This window comes from Hemiscyllium ocellatum, chromosome 21 (assembly GCF_020745735.1).
Source record: "Hemiscyllium ocellatum isolate sHemOce1 chromosome 21, sHemOce1.pat.X.cur, whole genome shotgun sequence".
Classification (NCBI taxonomy): Eukaryota; Metazoa; Chordata; class Chondrichthyes; order Orectolobiformes; family Hemiscylliidae; genus Hemiscyllium; species Hemiscyllium ocellatum.
Window position 1 is genome coordinate 62,565,613 of NC_083421.1, and position 18,849 is coordinate 62,584,461.

Sequence of the window (18,849 nt, forward strand, 5' to 3'; positions counted from 1 at the left end):
AACTCTTCAGAGGGTCAGCATAGACTAGTTGGGCTGAAAGTCCTGTCTCCACACTGTAGGGATTCTATGATTCTTTGCACAGAAGGGGACACGGGCGGGGAATATTTCATTTGGTTAATCAAATTCCAAATAATTGAATGCTGGATAACACAGTTTAGCTGAACATCGAGATCTTTCCAGATAATCCAATATTCGGACAATTGAATGTTGGATAGTCGAGGTTCCTCTGTATGTGGTAACGAAATTTACATTCTCACCACTCTAGATAAAGCGTATCTGTTGAACTCCCTTATTGGGATTTTGTTTTTATGGCCCTTAGTTCTGGTTTACCTAGTGAGTGGAAACATCTTTGTTTATTCTGTTGAACCCTTTCAGAACCTTAAAGATCTTATCCTTTCATAGGATGTGAGCATTTCTGACAGGACCAGGTTAAGTCACTCTTTTGGTCTTTTTCTGGTAGATAGATATAATTTTTCAATTGTGATATTGTTTTACTGCCTATAAACTGTTTGCAAATGTGTTATTTTGTTTGATTATCTGATCTTTCTTTGGGTACTTAGACTATCAAGATGTGGTGGAATTGAATCCTGGTGAATGTTACAATGCTTGTTTGTTTCCATACACGCAACAGCCCCAATTGTGGATAAACTGTCGAATTTAATTACTCTGTATTGAGATTTATGATATTGGTGCTTTATTGTATTTTGGAAATACAATTCTGAGGGATTGACCTATCCTTTCAAACCTGCCACATAATATATTTGCTTCCCAACTTCAGTGAGTCTTCTCAATGCCTCCTTGCCTTTATATTCTTTTTAACAACGGTAAAATTTCATTAAATAATACTTCTATTGATAAATTGTAGGGTGAACAGCACAAAGCAGGTCATTTTACCAAATGTTTTTACTGGTATTTTTCCTCTTCGTGCATCTCAACCCACCTCTTCAACTTTATCAGCATATCTATCTATTCTTTTTCTCCTTTTTAACTCCTTTCCACCTTAAAGTTTTTTGTTGTTTGCCTCAAGCACTGCTACAAGTGGAGACCACAATCCTTCAATTCTGCACTACCATTCAGTGACACCACAGCTGATCTGATAAGCTTCAGTTCCACTTTCCTATCTTTTCCTCATACCTGTTGACTCCCTTGCTGCTCATAATACAAAATATACATAACAACCAGCCTAGTTATTTCTCTGTGATAAATAATTCCCCAGATTCACTACAATCTGAGAGAGGAAAAAAAAATTCCTCCTCATCTCTGACTTAAATGGGTGACTCCTTTACTCTAAAACTATGCTGTCTGATCCAAGGCTCTCCCATGTGTGGAAACAACCTCTCGGAGCCCAACCTGTCAAGCTTCCTAAGAATCTTACTCTATTCAATAATCTACGTCCTTCTGCAGACTCTGTGGCGTCCTCACTATTTTCTTAGAACCTGTTTTTGTGTCATCTGTAAACTTGGCAATAATACATTGACTTTGCTCATTCAAATTATTAATATATTTTAATTTTGGCCCAGCACTGATCTTTGTGGCACTCCATTAGTTGCAAGTTGCCATCTTAAAAATGCCCTCCAGTGTATACCAACACACTGTCTTCTATTAGCTAGCCAGTTCTGTAATCATGCTAATCTTTCCCCCCAACACCATGGCTTCTTATTAGTAATCATGTGTGCAGTACCTTTATTGAATGCCTTATAGATTCCCAACTGGTTCCACTGATTCCCCTGAATGTTACCTTCTCAAAGAATTGTAGTAAATTTGTCAGACATGATTTTCCTTTCATGAAGTTGTGCTGACTCTGTTTCTCAATGTCCTGGTATTGCATCCTTTAAAATAGACTGTAACATTTTACCAACAACAGATAATAAGTTGCTAGCTGTTTGGTTTGTCTCCCTTCCCATTTTGAATAAGGGTGTTACATTGATAGTTTTCCAATCATCTGGGACTTTTCCAGAAATTAAACATGTTGGGAAGATTGCTACCAGTGTAACCACTATCTCTGTAGCTCTTCCTTCAGTATCCTCAGATGCAAACCATTTGGTCCAGGAAATTGTTGGCCATTGGCTCCATTAGTTTTCCTACTACTTTTACTGTGATTGTTATTGTATGTATTTCCTATCCACCTTTTGCCCATGATTTAGTATTTTTGGAATGCTTTAATGTCCTTTGCTGTGAAGATTGATGCAGATTACTTATTCAACCCGTCAGGATTATTCCTGACTCCCGATCAATATTTCCCCAGTCTCATTCTCTAAGTGGCCTATGTTAACTTTGACGTCCCTTTCCTTTTTACATCTTTAAAGAAGCTTTTAGTGTTTATTTTTATGTAGCTTGTTAATTTGTCCTTATGATTGATTTTCTTCCTTTTTTGGTCATCTTTTGTCTTTAAAGTTTTCCAATCTTCTGGTTTAACACTGAAATTGCCACATTGTATGCCGTCTTTTCTTTCAGTTTGATGCCATCCTTAACTTTTTGATTTACTGTGGTTGTCAACATCCTTCCTTCTCATTGGGATATATCTTTGTTGTAAACCATGAACTATTTTCTTAAATGTTTGCCATTGTTCTTCAACTGTCTTTGCTGCTGGACTCCTTTTCTAGTTCATATCAGCCAACTCTGCCCTATTCCTTTCTAATTACCCTTATTTAAGTTAAGCACATTCTTTCTGATCCAAGTTTCTCCCCCTCAAACTGAATGCTAAGTTTTCCCATGTTTTGGTCACTGTTTTCTAGGGGAACATTTACTCTGAGATCATTTATGAAACCATGCTTCATTGCATATACAATAGCCTGACCTTTGGTTGGATTTGCAACGTATTTTTTGAGGGAGCTGTCCCAAATACACTGTATAACTTGTTTCCTGTGGCTACATGTATCAATCTGACTTTCTAAATGAAGGTAAAAACAATGACTGCAGATGCTGGAAACCAGATTCTGGATTAGTGGTGCTGGAAGAACACAGCTCTTCAGGCAGCATCCGAGGAGCAGTAAAATCGACGTTTTGGGCAAAAGCCCTTCATCAGGAATGAAGATTGAAGTGTCTCATGATTAATGTACTACTTTTTTTTAGCATCCCTCATCATCTCTTGATTTATTCTCTGACCTATCACATAATTACTATTGGGGGCTGGGTGCCTATTCCTGCCAGTTTGGTCTCCCCGCTTGTTAAGATAATTTTTTTTCTATTGTACATATTCCAGCCCATTATTAACAAAGCCATCCCACCACCTTTTTCTTCCTGCTTGTCCTTTCAAAACCTCACATACCCAGCTTTGTAATAATGTAATGGCTACAAGACCATACCCAATAACCTTGGTGTGCGCTGTTAATTCATTTATTCTCTTCTCATTACTGCTTGCATTTAAGTCAAGGGACATTAATTATTTCTTTTTGCCAACATTTCTCTGTATTTTGATTCTATTTGTTGCTTTTTCATGTTCATGCACTCTGTCCCAGCAACGCAACCATGTCTCTTTGCTGTGTAAATCTATATGTTCCCTATTCATAAACACCCCTGAATAATTAGTTTACAGTTCAACCTTCTCATTTCAAAGAGCTGCAGCCTAGTCAGTACTGTTGTTTGAGTCTTCCAAATGATTGAAGTTGGCAAATGATCACTATTTAATCATTCTTTCTTCTTTGCTTAGGAGCATCCTCATGGGCTGAATCATGCTTGGCACTGGCTAGCTCAGATGTTGAACATGGAGCCACTGGCTGATATTACTGCAACACTGCTGTATGACTTCTTAGAGGTATAATGCTTTTTACAATGCTATCCCATTCTCTGATACCCTCTCTTTGACACTTTACTCTGTATCTAGTATCTTCAAATATCTCCATAACCTCCAGCAAGTTAATATTTTTAAAAAAAATCTTTGGGATGTTTTTGTCGCTGGCAAGGCTGGTGTTTTTGCCCATCTGTAATTACAGCAATTGAGTTGCTTACTAGCCCATTTCAGAGGTTAGTTAAGAGTTAACCATCTTATGGATAAGAAAAGCAGGTTTATTTCCCTAAAGAACATTAATGAGCCAGATGAAGTTTTCATGTCAATCAGTGATTGTTTCATAGTCATTCTTACTGAAACTAAATTCCATCAGCAGAGGTGAATTTTTAAATTATGTCTCTGGAGCATTAGCCTGAGTATCTGGTGTAGTGATGTGGGTGCCACGCCACTTTTTAAAAATTCATTCATGGGGCATGGGTCACTGGCTGGCCAACATTTATTGTCCATTCCTTGTGGCCCATGCGAAGGTAATGGTGAGCTGCCATTTTGATGTTGTAGTCTGTAGCTGTGGGTTAACACACAATGCCTTTTGGAAGCGAATTCTACTGTTTTGACCCAGTGACAGCAAAGAAACAATGACATACTTCCAAGTCAGGATGGTGATTGACTTGAAGATGAGCTTGTAGATAGTGAGGTTCCCATGAATCTGTTGTTGCTGTCCTTCTAGATAGAAGTGGTTGTGCGTTTGGAAGGTGCTGTCTAGGGATCTTTGCTGAATTTCTGCAGGACATAAGCAGGGATGGTGGTGTCTAGCGCATTGTCATGCTTACAGAATCCTACTGTAAAACATCATACCCAAATGTTCATCCTAGAATCCCTACAGTGTGAAAACAGGCCATTTGGCCCAACAAGTCCACACCAACCCTCCAAAGAGTTATCCACCAGACCCATTTCCCCTAACCTAGTACTCTACACTTACCCCTTGACTTATGCACCTAACCTTACATGACCCTGAACACAATGGGCAATTTAGCATGGCCAAATTCACCTAACCTAATCCTTCGATAATGAGGGGGAACCGGAGCACCCGGAGGAATCCCACACCCGAGGCTGGAATTGAACCCAGCTCTCTGGCGATGTGAGGCAGCAGTGCTAACCACTGAGCCACTGCGCTGCCCTTTATCTTATGGTGGGAGAACACATTTGGTAACAGTGACCACAACTGCCTCACATCTACCATAGCCATGGAGAGGGAAAGAAGCCGATACTGTGGGAAATTGGAGAAAAGGAAATTATGACGTTATCAGACAGGAGTTGAGAAGTACAGATTGGGAGCAATTGTTCCACAGAAAGCACAATAGACATGTGGAGACTGTTTGTTTAAGGAGCAACTGTTGTGAGTGCTGCATAGATTGTTTCTCTGAGACAGGCAAGAAGAGGTAAGATTAAGGATCCTTGGATGACGAGAACAGAGGAGCTTCTGTTCAAAAGGAAGAAGGCAACTTACGTGAGGTGGAGGAAGCAAGGATCTAGCACAGCTTTAGAGGATTACAGGCTTGCCAGGAAAGAGCTCAAAAATGGCTGAGGAGAGCCAGGAGGGGGCACGACAAAGGTTAGCAGGAAGGATTAAGGAGAACCCAAAGGCATTTTACTCATACGTGAGGAATAAGAGAACGATCAGGGAAAAGTAAGGCCGATCAAGGGTGGAGTAGGCATCTGAGGTGATGGGGAAGCACTAAATGACTTCTTTGCTTTGATTTCCACTAAGGAAAGGGACCTTGTTGTGAATGAGAACTTTGAGGGGTGGGGAAACAGGCTTGAACAGATCGACATTGAAGAAGTTGATGTGCAGGAAATTTTGGCAAACATTAAGATTGATATGTCCTCAGAGCAAGGCCAGATTTATCCTAGGTTGCTTCAGAAGTGAGAAAGGAGGTTGCTATGCCACTTTGCTTCCTCCCTCTCCACTGGAGTCATGGGGGAGGATTGGAAGGAGGCAAATGTTGTTCCTCTTTTCAAGAAAGTTAATAGGGAAATCCCTGGCAATTACAGACCAGTCAGTTTTACGTCTGTAGTTGGCAAAGTTTTGGAAAGAATTATGAGGGATAGGATTTATGACTATTTGGAAAAGCATAATGTGATTAAAGGCAGTCAGCATGGCTTTGTGAGGGACAGGTCATGCCTCACAAATCTGAGTTCTTTGAGGAGGTGATCGAGACAGGTTGACGAAGTGGATGTGGTGTACATGGATTTCGGCAAGGCATTTCATAAGGTTCCCCACAGTAGGTTCATTCATTAAGTCAAGAGGTATGGGATACAGGGAGACTTGGCTATCTGGATTCAGAATTGGTTGGCTGACAGAAGGCAGAGAGTGGGTGTAGATGCAAAGTATTCTGCATGGAGGTCAGTAGTGAGTGGCATCCCGCAGGGCTCTGTTCTTAGGCTTCTGCTCTTTTTAGTATTTATAAATGACTTGGATGAGGAGGTCGAGGCGTGGGTTAGTGATACAATGTTTAAGATGCCATTGATAGGACCAAGGGCTATTGCAGGCTGCAGTGCGACAGACCGGATGCAGAGCTGGGCTGAGAAATGGCAGATGGTGTTCAACCTGGATAAATGTGAAATGATTCATTTTGGAAGGTCAAACTTGAATGCAGAATATAGGATTAAAGACCAGAATCTGTGGAGGAACAGCGGGATTTAGTGTTCAAGTGCATAGATCTCTCAAAGTTGCCACCCAAGTGGATAGGGTTGTTAAGAAAGCATCTGGTGTTTTGGCTTTCATTAACAGGGGGATCGAGTTTAAGAGCCACGAGGTTTTGCTGCAGCTCTGCAAAACCCTGGTGAGACCACACTTGGAATATTGTGTCCAGTTCCAGTCGCCCTTCTATAGGAAAGATACAGAGGCTTTGGAGAGGGTGCAAAGGAAGTTTACCAGGATGCTGCCTGGACTGGAGGGCATGTCTTACAAGGAGAGGTTGTCTGAGCTCGGACTTTTCTCTCTGGGGAGAAGGAGGAAGAGAGGAGACTTCATCGAGGTATACAAGGTAATGAGAGGCATGGAATAGAGTCAATAGCCAGAGACTTTTCCCTCGGGCAAGATTGACTGCCACGAGGGGTCATGGTTTTAAGGTGTTAGGAGTAAGGTATGGAGGTGATGTCAGAGGTACATTCTTTATGCAGAGAGGTGTGAGCGCATGGAATGCGTTGCCAGCGTTAGTGGTGGAAGCAGAGTCATTAGGGACATTTAAGCGACTGCTGGACATGCACATGGACACCAGTGAATTGAGGGGAGCGTAGGTTAGGTTATTTTATACTAAATTAGAATTAATCCTCGGCACAACATCATGGGCCGAAGGGCCTGTCCTGTACTGTGCTCTACTTTTCTATGTTTAGTAAGGAGGACTTTTCATTGACAGTGCAGTTTCTGTCGTCTTTTCCGGTGCTTAGGTAAATGCTACGTGGTCCATCTAGTTTTGTTTCTTTGTTGAGACTTCATAGTGATTGATGCAACTGAGTTTCTTGCTACTCCACTTCAGAGGGCGGTTGAGATGCAACCACATTTCTGTGGGTCTGGAGTCACATGTAGGCCAGACCAGGTGAGGATGGCAGATTTCCTTCCCTGAAGGACATTAGTGAGGCAGATGGGTTTTTCTGACAATCAGCAATGGGTTCGTCATCATCACTAGTTTCTTAACTCCAGATTTTGGTTTATTGCAATCAAATTTCACCATCTGCTATGGCAGGTTTTGAACCCGAGTCCCCTGAACATTGCTGAATTTCTGCATTAATGCCATTGTGTAGCAATAATGCCAATAAGCTCTCGCCTTCTACATTGAGTCAGCATGACTTTCTGAAGGAAATCATGCCTGACTATTAGAATTCTTTGGAGAGGTACCAAGGAAGATCAGTAATGGTAACCAGTAGATATAATATGAATGGATTTCTAGAAGGCATTTGATAAGGTTACAGATTTTAGACAAAATAAGATAAGAACCCATGGTGTTGGGGGTTGTGTTTTAGGGTGGATAAAGAATTGGCCAACTAATGAATAAGTTAGGATAATGGTAGGCATTTCAGGATGCAACTGGGAATGGTATAATGTTATACCGCTAGACAATTAATCCATAGAGCTGAAAATGTGTTGCTGGAAAAGCGCAGCAGGTCAGGCAGCTCCTTAGACCAAGGAGTTGTTCTGCAGACCTGGGTTTGAATTCCCCATCGCTGGTGGAATTTGAATTGGTGGGGGGGGGGGTAAAAATCTGAATTAAGGATCTAATGGTGACTGTAAAACCACTGTCAAAAATATAGGACTAACCATCAATTGGTTTTTGGTTCTTGTTTAACCTGACCCCATAACTTGAAATCCCTTGTGCTTTTTTTTGGTCAGTTTATTTTACATTAAGCAAGGAAATTAAGCAAAATCTTTACAGGATTTTAAGGCGTTCTGAAAAGTATGGAGGAGATTTGCTGGAAGGATATTGGGGTGTGGAATGTCAGAGCAGAGATGGCTAAGTGGCTATTGAATAGAGATATTCAAAGTCATGAGGGCTTCTGATAGGGTAATTTGAGAGAAACTGCTTCTACTTGCAGCAGAATTAAATACTAGAGGACCTCCATTTCAGGTATTTTGCCAAAAGAGCCAATGGTTGGGTGAGATATTTTTTCATTTATGCAGTGAGTCATTGTGATCTGGAATGCACTGTCTGAGAGCCTTGTGGAAGCAGTCGACAATAACTTTTAATAGGAAATGGGATATATACTTGAAAAAAAATGCAGAACTATGGGATAAGACCAGAAAAGTGGACGAGTTGGATGAGTGTCAAAGAACTGACAGAGTAATCATTAGTTGGATGATTTTATCTGAGCTGTGTAAACTTGTGTAATACTTTGAGCAACCATGTTTTGCTGAACACTTCACTGTTTGTCATTATTTCCTTCTCTAACAGGTCTGTGGCAATGCCTTGATGAAGAAGTACCAGAATCAGTTCTGGAAGATGATCATCCTGATCAAGAATGACTACTTCCCCAGGTAACAAAATCTCAAGATCAAGGATTCACAGAATGGTTAAAGAACGAAAAAGGTCATTTGTTTGTCGCATCTTTGCCAACTTTTTGCAAGAACATCTTAGCTATCCCACTAGTTATTGGTGAGGTTCCTCCTTACCTAGACCCCTGTGATATTCAGAAGGCTTACCATGGATTACACAAAGATACACTCAATGTCTTATGTGGCCATGTTTACAGTTTATTGCACTTTTCCTTTAATTTGCAGACAATTTGAGATACTGTTATTAAAAAAGGCACTTGCATTTCTATCACCTCTTTCACAATCTCAAGCTGACTGAAATTGGTTTAAAGAGCAGAGGTGTTATACCTAGTGTCCTGGCTAATATTCATCCCTCAAGCAGCGTAATTAGAAAAGAGATTATTTGGTCATTATCATTTTGCTGCTTGTGAGAGCTTGCCTTATACAAAATGGCTGCTATGTTTCCAATATTACACCAGTGTCATACACTGCAAACTTGCTTTGATGACTATGGAGCACTACAATGTTGTGAAGCCATGGACAGTACCACAAGCATGTAAGTCTCTTTCCTTCCATGAGCTTAGCAGATTCTTAAACTATGTAGTACTTTGCTATTCTATTGGCCTGTTCTAATTGAGACACACAAGATAATCAAACAGTTAGATTGAGTTGACAGTGAGAGTCTTTTTCCTCGGATGGTGATGGCTTGCACGGGGGGACATAGCTTTAAATTAAGGGGCGATAGGTATAGGACAGATGTTAGCAGTAATTTCTTTACTCAGAGTAGTGGTGACATGGATCACCCTGCCTGCAACAGTAGTAAACTTGTCAATTTTAAGGGCATTTAAATGGTCATTGGATAGGCATATGGATGAAAATGCAGTAATGTAGGATAGATGGGCTTCAGATTGGTTCCACAGGTTGGCAGAACATTGAGGGCCGAAGGGCCTGTATTCTGCTGTGATGTTCTACGTTCTAAATCTTTGGTCTCAGTCCTAAGAAAGGGTATACTGATTTGAACTGATTCCTGGGATTGGTGGGGGAATTGCCTTATTGAGTGAAGTTGTTTATATTTACTGGTCTTTGAAAGGAAATGAGAGGTGACCTAATTGAACCACACAGGTTTTTCAAGATTATCATACCGAGAACAAAGGACTATAGTGTCAGTGTATGTAATCAGCACTTTAGGAATAAGATGAAAAATTTCTTTACTCAGAGTTATAAATCTTTGCCCCAGAGGTTATGGGTCGTCACTTATTAAGTATATTCAAGACAGAAGTTGATTTTTTGGGGGGAAGGATACTAAGGGATGTGGGGATAGTTTGGAAAGGTGCATTTGAGGTCAAAAATTAGCTCCTACAAAGCAGCTCCTACAATTGCTTTTCAGTAGTTCAAAAAGTCACATTCTTTATGCAGTTTAGTTCTGTTTTATCACAGCTGTTCACAAAATGTGCTTTAATATGTGTATGTATAATTTCTTTATAAACTTCACCTATTTCACTTTCTGTAGAATTGAAGCAGTTACAGGCACCGGGCAGGTTGGAGCTGTGATCAGGCTGCGCCAGTTTCTGGAGGTAAAAGCTCTTGTTTTTTGTGTGGAATTAATTTCTTAAATCCCAAATCTGAGATTTCTGACAACATGAACGTAAGCCATAGGAGCAGAAATTAGGCCATTCAGCCCATAGAGTCTGCACCACCATTCAATCATGGCTGATAATTTTCTCAATCCTCATTCTCCCACTTTCTCCCCATAGCCCTTAATCTCCTTGATACTTAAGAACCTGTCTATCTCAGTCTTAAATATACTCAATAACCTGGCTCCACAGCCTTCTGTGGTAATGGATTCCATAGATTCACTACTCTTCTGGCTGTAGAAGTTTAACCTTATCTCTGTTTTAAAAAGTCTTCCCTTTACTCTAAGGCTATTCTCTTGTGTCCTAGTCTCTCATACCAATGGAAACATCTTCCCAACATCTACACTGTCCAGGCCAGTCAGTATTCTGTATGTTACAATTAGATATAGAATATAGACCCCTTGGCATCATGGTAGCCCACAAACCCACCCCGACACTAAAACAGCAGCTAATGAACTTGAAAGAACCTATACAGACAACAGGCAAAACTAATGTCATTTACATAATACCATGCAAGGACTGTAACAAACACTACATTGGACAAACAGGCAGAAAACTAGCCACCAGGATACATGAGCACCAACTAGCCACAAAATGACATGACCCTCTCTCACTAGTATCCTTACATACAGATAAGGAGGGACACCACTTCGACTGGGACAACACATCCATCCTAGGACAAGCCGAACAGAGGCACACACAAGAATTCCTAGAAGCATGGCATTCCAACCAGAACTCTATTAACAAACACATCGAGTTAGACTCATCTACTAGCCCCTGAGAAAAAGATCAGGAAATGACATCACCAACCCAAAGAAACCCAATCATATACAAAGCAGGAATCATGTACACTGCTTTGCCTGAGGCCCACTGAAAATGTTACCTAGTAGGGTGACGAAACATCTGGAAACGTACCTCCCAGCTCAGCGAGCAAACCTACATCCAGAACCTCAGCCTGAGCTACAAATCTTCTCAAAATTCCCTAGGCATGATAATGTCATTTAAAATGTATCTATACAGAGGGAGCAGAGGGATACAGATCCTTGGAAAATAGGCGACAGATTTAGATAGAGGATCTGGATCAGTGCAGGTTTGGAGGGTCGAAGTGCCTGTTCCTGTGCTGTAATTTTCTTTGTTCTTTGTACATCATTGGAGTAGTATCAAACAGGATTTGAAGATGAAAGGGAGGCAGAGACAATTTACTTGTAAAAGATTACATAGCATCTCATCTGTCTTGTGCTGTGTTTCAGGAAACCACTTAATGAAGGACAACTTTGGAGTCAATTTTTACTCAGCTTAATGTTTATTTATAGAATGAAACATTAGAAGTCTAGATCTGCTAACTCAACCACACTACAGATTTGCTAGATGTATCTCTATACTCTTTGGAGCAATTGACAACATAAAATAATTTACATTTCGCAGCCTCTTAAAGGGGCACTGCAGCAACAGCATAACTATTAGAGGAAATTTTTACTGAGATTAAAAGAACATTTTAGGGAAATTGATGCATTCCAGCTCCTGTAGTACCAACCAATTGTGAAAAGCCTCAAATGTGCCAGTGGCCAATCCAGCGACACCTGGAGTTGATGTCAATATTTTCTGTTTTATGATACACCTCTGCAGTGGAGCTTGAACCTGGGCCTCCTGGCTCAGAGATAGGTGCACAAGCACTATACCTCAAGAGCTTTATCTTTATGTTCAAGATATTTTCTAATCAACCTTCTCAAAGATGTTATTACACATTTCTGGTGAAAGTGGGACTTGAATCCAGGCCTCCTGGCTTAGAAGAAGGGACACAACCATTGTACCTCTTTAAATTCAAGTTAGTTTTCTTATCGGCCTATTGCACACCTTTGGAGCAGATGGGACTTGAACCCGGAACTCCCTGTTCAGGGGTAGGTACACTACCACTGTAGCATCAGGGCCCTCTTTTAAACTCCTGTGAAACTCTAGTTGATGCCCTCATTCTGCATTTAATTAAGCACAATTGATATTTGGTTCATTGGCAAATATGTCTTCAGTTGTCTATGGTAGAGCAGATACCAAAGGTATTGATCTCTCAGCTGCTTGGTGGGTGTCTCAATTTTATCCTTACAAGTTCAAACAGTTATCTAAACAATGGTGACTTAAATAGCTTCAGATCCATGATTCTACACTAGATTGCAAGTGGCGTAACATTGAGACAAGAATAATTTAATTATTTATTTGACAAGAGTGGGTAGATTTAATGCTTGGTTTGACCTGGATAAATAATCTAATCCTATTTCCATTTTATTGAATCTGATTTTTGTCCTCAGCATGAGCAATGTTTTCTCAGACTGCCATGTCATTCTGCTCAGTGCTCCTAATATCTCCTTGTGTGCCCTTGTGTCAACACTTTGTTAGTGCTTCTGAAAAGTGCCTGGAATGATTTATTACATTTCTTTTTACTACGCTATATGATTGCACATTGTCACTGACTGACCTTTCATTTAATTGAAAATCATGCATAAAACATTTCCCATTGTTAGTTCCTAGATTCTCTGTCCTCGTCTCTATCCCCATCACATTTCTCAGGCTTGTATTGGACCAGACCAGACCCCTCATAATATTTTAAGGAAGAAGCCTAGACCCTAACGTTTTCTTTCTTTTATAGGTAAGTGTGAAATGGGTGCTCCAGATGGGATGCAACTGGTCAACTACTTGATGTTAAGCAAAACACAATTTATTTAAACACTAGAATTAAAATACAAACAAAAGGAAGAGGAATTTAGAATAGCCTAGCTATTGGAAAACTTAACCCAATAATAGATACAGTACTCAATACTATTTCACTGTTACAACATAGCAACATCCCATAAATGCACCTCTTGGCGATAAGATAAATTCAGACACTGATTTTATTGCAGTTTCCCAATCCAAGAAGGAATAACATCAAGAAAGATTTCATAGAATGTCACAGTTAGGAATCGGTTTACTGAAGATTACAACCTTTCCGGGACCCAAACAACTTCCACTGCTACAGCTGGGTGAACTGACCATCCCCTTCCCATTGTTACAGCGATTTAAAAAAAACATAAAGGCCTCCTCTGACTGTTGACTTGGCCAGTCTCCTGTCGCCACTTTGGCACATCTGCCTTTACAACCTCTCTTCAAAAAAAACCAAAATGACCTTTTTAAAGTGACAGCATCACCACAGTCTTGTATTTCACCTCAGTCTGAATATCTTGAGAGTTGTAAAGCAAACATTTTTGGTCTTAATCTCTTTAGGATTATGCAATAATACTGCACAGGAGGAAGTAATTCAACCCATTATACCACTGTGGGCTGTCATCCCACTCTCAGTTCTTTCTTCCTCTGAGACCTGGAAGTACACTGACTTTCTAAATGGCAGGTTAGGCCATTGCAGAAGAGTTCTGGGCAGAACACACAACTGAGAATTTCTTTATGTTGCAAGTCACTATAATGTGGAACTTGATAAATACTTAAGCAAAAATTTAAAAATCCATTGAGAAAGAGCTAGACAGAGGAACTGACCAGTTACTGTTTCAAAAGTCAACAAAGGCGTGATGGACTAAGTCACCACTTGCTGTGTTGAGTGATTCTAATTGTACCCCAAATGCTGCAGACTTTAATTTGTTTTTTTTTGCAACAGTGCCATTCCCTTTAGAGTATAATGTTCACTTTGTTTTTTGTTTGGGGTTATTATACTTGACTTAGAACTTTTATTTTTAGAAATCAAGTGTTTTTAATGTAAACAATTTCTTTATGATGATACAACTTGCTGCATGTTGAAGTTCTGTTCATTAAAGATTGATTTGACTGGAGCTTTTATCACCCAAGATGAAAGAGCTGGGAGGGGCTGTAATAGAGTTGCTTATCATGAAAGGAGTTACAGTGTAGGTGTAAAGAATGTGTTTCCACTTATGGACAAACCCAAAACTAGGGCCATAAATAAAAGATAAAATTACCATAGTCTTACCACACCATGGGGCTGCTCCCTCATTCGAGAGAATCAACTGGTGCTGGTTTTACCTGGAGGTGACCACACTTCAGGTAAAGGGAGAGGTTAAGAAGGAGACTATTTCATGATAACCTCAGCAGGTACAGGGCATGAATCCAAACTGTTGGCATTACTGTGTGTCGCAAGACAGCTGTCGAGCTAACTGAGCTAACCACTCCATGAGGGCCATAAAAATGATAGTTACTAATTCTTCTTGATTTAACTGTGCAAAGACTGGTCTAGTCAGATCCACAGAGCCACAATTTCCATTACAGATGGGGCAAAGAGGCAGTCCCGAATCCCCTCCAGACTTGGGGATCAAATCATATGCTTTTGGCAGCCATCAGATCCAACCAATTGAGGCCTTTCTTGTAACTGCATTCTATGTCTGTAGCTAGGGATAAAGATGGTAGAGGCTCTGATTTTGTTATATCGAAACACGCAATTAACTGTTGTATATGCTGGAAGGATTAGAAAATTGATAGTCAACCTGTTTGATACTTTTCTTGGTCATCAAGTCTTGGGTGGCACTTGAACCAGAGTTTCCCATAGGAAATTTGGGAGAAATATTTTTAGATGAGCAGTGGTGAAAATTTGGAGCATGCTACTGCAACGACTAATTGCATTTGAGATGCATTTAAGCAGAAGTAGATAAACATGACGAAGACAGGGATAGAAGTATATGCTAATAAGGTTAGAGGGAAAAGGGTGTGAGGAGACTTTTGTGGAGCACTAAAATGGCCTAGAATCAAAGAATCCTGACAGTGCAGAAAATCTGCAATGACCCTCTGAAAAGATCCCACCCAGATCTAGCCTGCAACTTTATCCCCATGTCACCATGGCTAACCCATGTAGGCTGCAGATCCCTGGACACGATGGGCAATTTAGCATGGCAAATCCACCCTGCACATCTTTGGACTGTGGGACGAAACCAAAGCACCCAGGGGGAACCCATGCAGATAAGGGGCGAATGTGCAAATTCCATACGGACAGTTGCCCCAAGGCTAGAATCGAACCTAGGTCTCTGCTGCTGCAAAGCAGAAGTACTAACTGCAGAGCCACCATGCCACATGCCTGTTTGGGCCAAATGACCATTTTTATGCCATAACTCCCATGCACTAAACAGGAGACTGTGTTCTCAAACTCTATATTACTATGCTTTATGATACTGTTAATTTTATCTTTGCCTTATTAGCAGATATTGTCCAGTTGCTTTTGTTAATAAGAGGCAGTTGGTTTTTGTTGCAATAAAATTTATTGGCAATTTATCCACAGTACTTGCCCATCTTTCTGGTCACCATCTGTGTTGACATGTTGCTTGCTAGCAGTCCTGGCTAAAGAACAATGAAAATTGGACTGCGGTGTAATTTTGTAATTGTTCAGATTAATTTTCAAAAAAAAATGCATTCCTTGAAACTAATATCGATTTTTCTGATTATTCTATTTCAGAAATGCTTGAAGCAAAAAGACTTTCCTCCGCCAAAGGGTTACCTGCACCCTGCATTCTGGAAATCATGACCATTTAAAGGATACATTAAAAAGCCAAGGAAATCAGAACTGCTCATTGAAGTCACTTTTTAAAATTTTATAGTTACATTAGACACAAGGTTTAATTTAAGTGGGTTCATTGGAATGTTTTCCATTTTAGTTTTTGGTTTTGCACTCTCTCCTTGGTGCTGATGATGTCTTCATGCAATGTAAAAAAAATAGTTATGCAGTTCTCTCAACTATAATAACTATAGGATGTCATGTTTCTGAACGAACCTGTGAGGCTTTGGTTGTTGACTGTTTTTTGTTTATATTTATTATAACGCTATCTTGAGCTAATCTTGTGGCTATCATGATGTGAAACAATTGATGTCCATCTTAATTATAAAATCATCAAGTACAGTGTAATGAAAACTAAGGACAGTTGTTTTGTACAGCTCAGTGGATTGAAGGAAACCTTGTGTAGTGCTGCATGTTTAAATTTTATGAAGCGGTTATGACATCTTATCAGTGTCCTTCTATTGCACATTGGTCCATTCGTGACATTATTAATGTGTAAACTGCAAAATACTTTGCTTTTGCTTAGCAAAGTGTCTGTTTCATTTTCTTTTGAAAAGAGTTGTCTTTTTAAAATAGTATTTTCCTCCAATAGCCATGAAATCTGAGTAGTTTGGTGGTGGGGAGGGAAAATGCCAGACAATATGTTCACGTCCATGAATAGTATTTTTCTTGTACAGAGGAGAATCATGAGTATTTAATAATCCACTACCACTGCCCTACCTCCGTACCCCCTTTCAGTGAGTTCAATTCAACCCTGTTTGAAGTAGTGACTGAGGTGGGGAGTTCGTTAGGTAGATGATTGTTTATTAGTTTCTACCTCCACCCCCTCTTGCTATCTTTGTCAGTAGAGTAAGAGCATATCCTTTGCTTGGAGCCACTACAAACTAAGCTGAAAACTGGAATAAGATTATGAAGTTTTGTTTGTTCACTGCCTAGCTGTGACATGTTAGGCAGTAGTCTACATGTCACTGTGTGTTTTGATCTTTGTATGCTAGTATTTTTGCTCAAATAGCCCCCCATTTTATTTCCTTCACCCAGCCTTATCTCACATCCTCCTCTTCCTTTCTCCCTCATGCACACTGAATACACCTAGAATCTCCTTTACTGGAAGTTGTTGCCAATACTGAACCTCTGGATTGCAATGTATTTACAGCAAAGAAACAGGCCATTTGGCTCAACAAACTTTTGCTGGTGTTCATGCGTCACACAGTTCTCCTGTCTCTCCACATCAATATCTACCAACATAGCCTTCTGTTACTTTATCCCTTAAGTTTAACCAATTTTACCTTAAATGTATTTACACTATTCACCTCAACTATTACCTGTCGTGCCACATTATGTCCACACTGACAAAATAACTTTCTCTCAATCCCTTTTGGATTTTTCTGTGACCATCTTGTATTTATAACCCGTAAATGGAAAAATATATTCCACACTTACCCTATCTAATCCCCAAGTTTAAAGAGCTCTGTCAGGTTACCTCTCAACCTTCACCCTAGTAGAGAAAATGTGATCAAATATTTTTTTATCCAAAATAAAATAAGAAATTTTAGATACCACTTTTTTATTTTTTTAGATTAAAATAGATTTACACAAGTGAAGGTAAGTATGGACCATGAGTCTGATGCATATGTAACTAGAAAATATGTATTTTTGTGATAAATTCTCAAATAAACAAAATAGAATTCTGTTTGTAAATAATTATTGAATAGGCTGTTGACCACTCAAAGGATGTGAATGGAAACTTTGAATAAGTTATTGAGTATGGTGAAGTGTTGTACTTTTGGCTTTGTGGGGTAGGCTATGATACCCTGTTAAAGGAGAATTGTACTTATTCAAATACAGGCTGTTTTGATTAGAAAATTAGACCCTAAACTGCAACGGTAACTGGATTTACCTCTAAGGATTACTTCTTGACCAGGACTGGGAGTGTTGATCTAAAGCAGGCAGGAAACAGATCAGATTATCAGCTCAATATCACATGTGTAACTCATACAGACCACTGGAGAGATAGTGATGAGAAATAATAGAGCAATTTATGAATACTTGGTTCGCAAGCATTCATAGCCTCACTTTAATGTTAAGAGCACCATTTGAGATCCTATTCAGTGTTACCATCTTTTTCTGTGAAGAACGTTTATTTCTATTGAATTGATGTAAACTTCCCTAAATGTGGGGAGATTTTTTTTAAAAGGCATATGTTAATATGTGCACGTCTTTATCAACTACTCCAATGCACCATGAATTGTTCTAAGGCAACCAATATTGGGTTTGGTCTTCTCGTGTATCAACTTTTCCCTACTAATACAGACCAAGGAGGTTCCTGAATTCAATCCCATAATTCAGCTGGGGTCAGCCATGACATAGTACAACTTGACCTCTGCTTTCCTGGGCTAGGCACAAAGGGGAACATTGTTATAAACTATGCGTCAGTGTGAAATAAATGACTAACTGCTCGTTGAAGTTTGTGCCCTCCTTCGTTTGATTGTGTACAGAGTTCAGTATTTCAATTATCAAATTGTATTAAATCACTTCTTTTAACTTATTTGGTTCTAAGATGTTGAAAATCTGTCACTGTAAGCAGAATAAAACACTGGCAAAATAACCTGCTGCTACATATATTGTACATATTCTATTTTGTTGCATCATGGAATTGACTGGTTATGGTCTTACTGTAATTACTGTAAAAGATCTAGGATGAATCAGTAGTGATCTAAATGCTAGCACATTGTATTAAGAATTCGTAGGTTAATATTCTATTGCAGGATATTTTGATGCCAATTTCCCCGATTGTTGCTTGTCAATTGCACAATGTGTAGCTGGACTCTTAAGTTTTAAGTTTCCAAGTTCAATTCCTCATCTTTTGCAGAGTTACTTGATCTGAGCCAGAGTGGCAACAGTCCTACTACTGACCCCTGCTACTCCT

General features: G+C 39.7%; 1 protein-coding gene across 1 annotated transcript in view; it reads left to right on the plus strand.

The window, feature by feature from the left end:
• gle1 (GLE1 RNA export mediator) overlaps positions 1 to 18,386 on the plus strand; it is a 61,231-nt gene extending 42,845 nt beyond the window's left edge. Inside the window, exons 13-16 of the mRNA XM_060841146.1 lie at positions 3,650 to 3,754; positions 8,677 to 8,759; positions 10,267 to 10,330; positions 15,825 to 18,386. Coding sequence (XP_060697129.1) covers positions 3,650 to 3,754; positions 8,677 to 8,759; positions 10,267 to 10,330; positions 15,825 to 15,893 — 321 coding nt within the window. The 3' untranslated portion in view covers positions 15,894 to 18,386. The remainder of the gene's footprint in view (positions 1 to 3,649; positions 3,755 to 8,676; positions 8,760 to 10,266; positions 10,331 to 15,824) is intronic.
• The last annotated feature ends 463 nt before the right edge of the window (positions 18,387 to 18,849 follow it).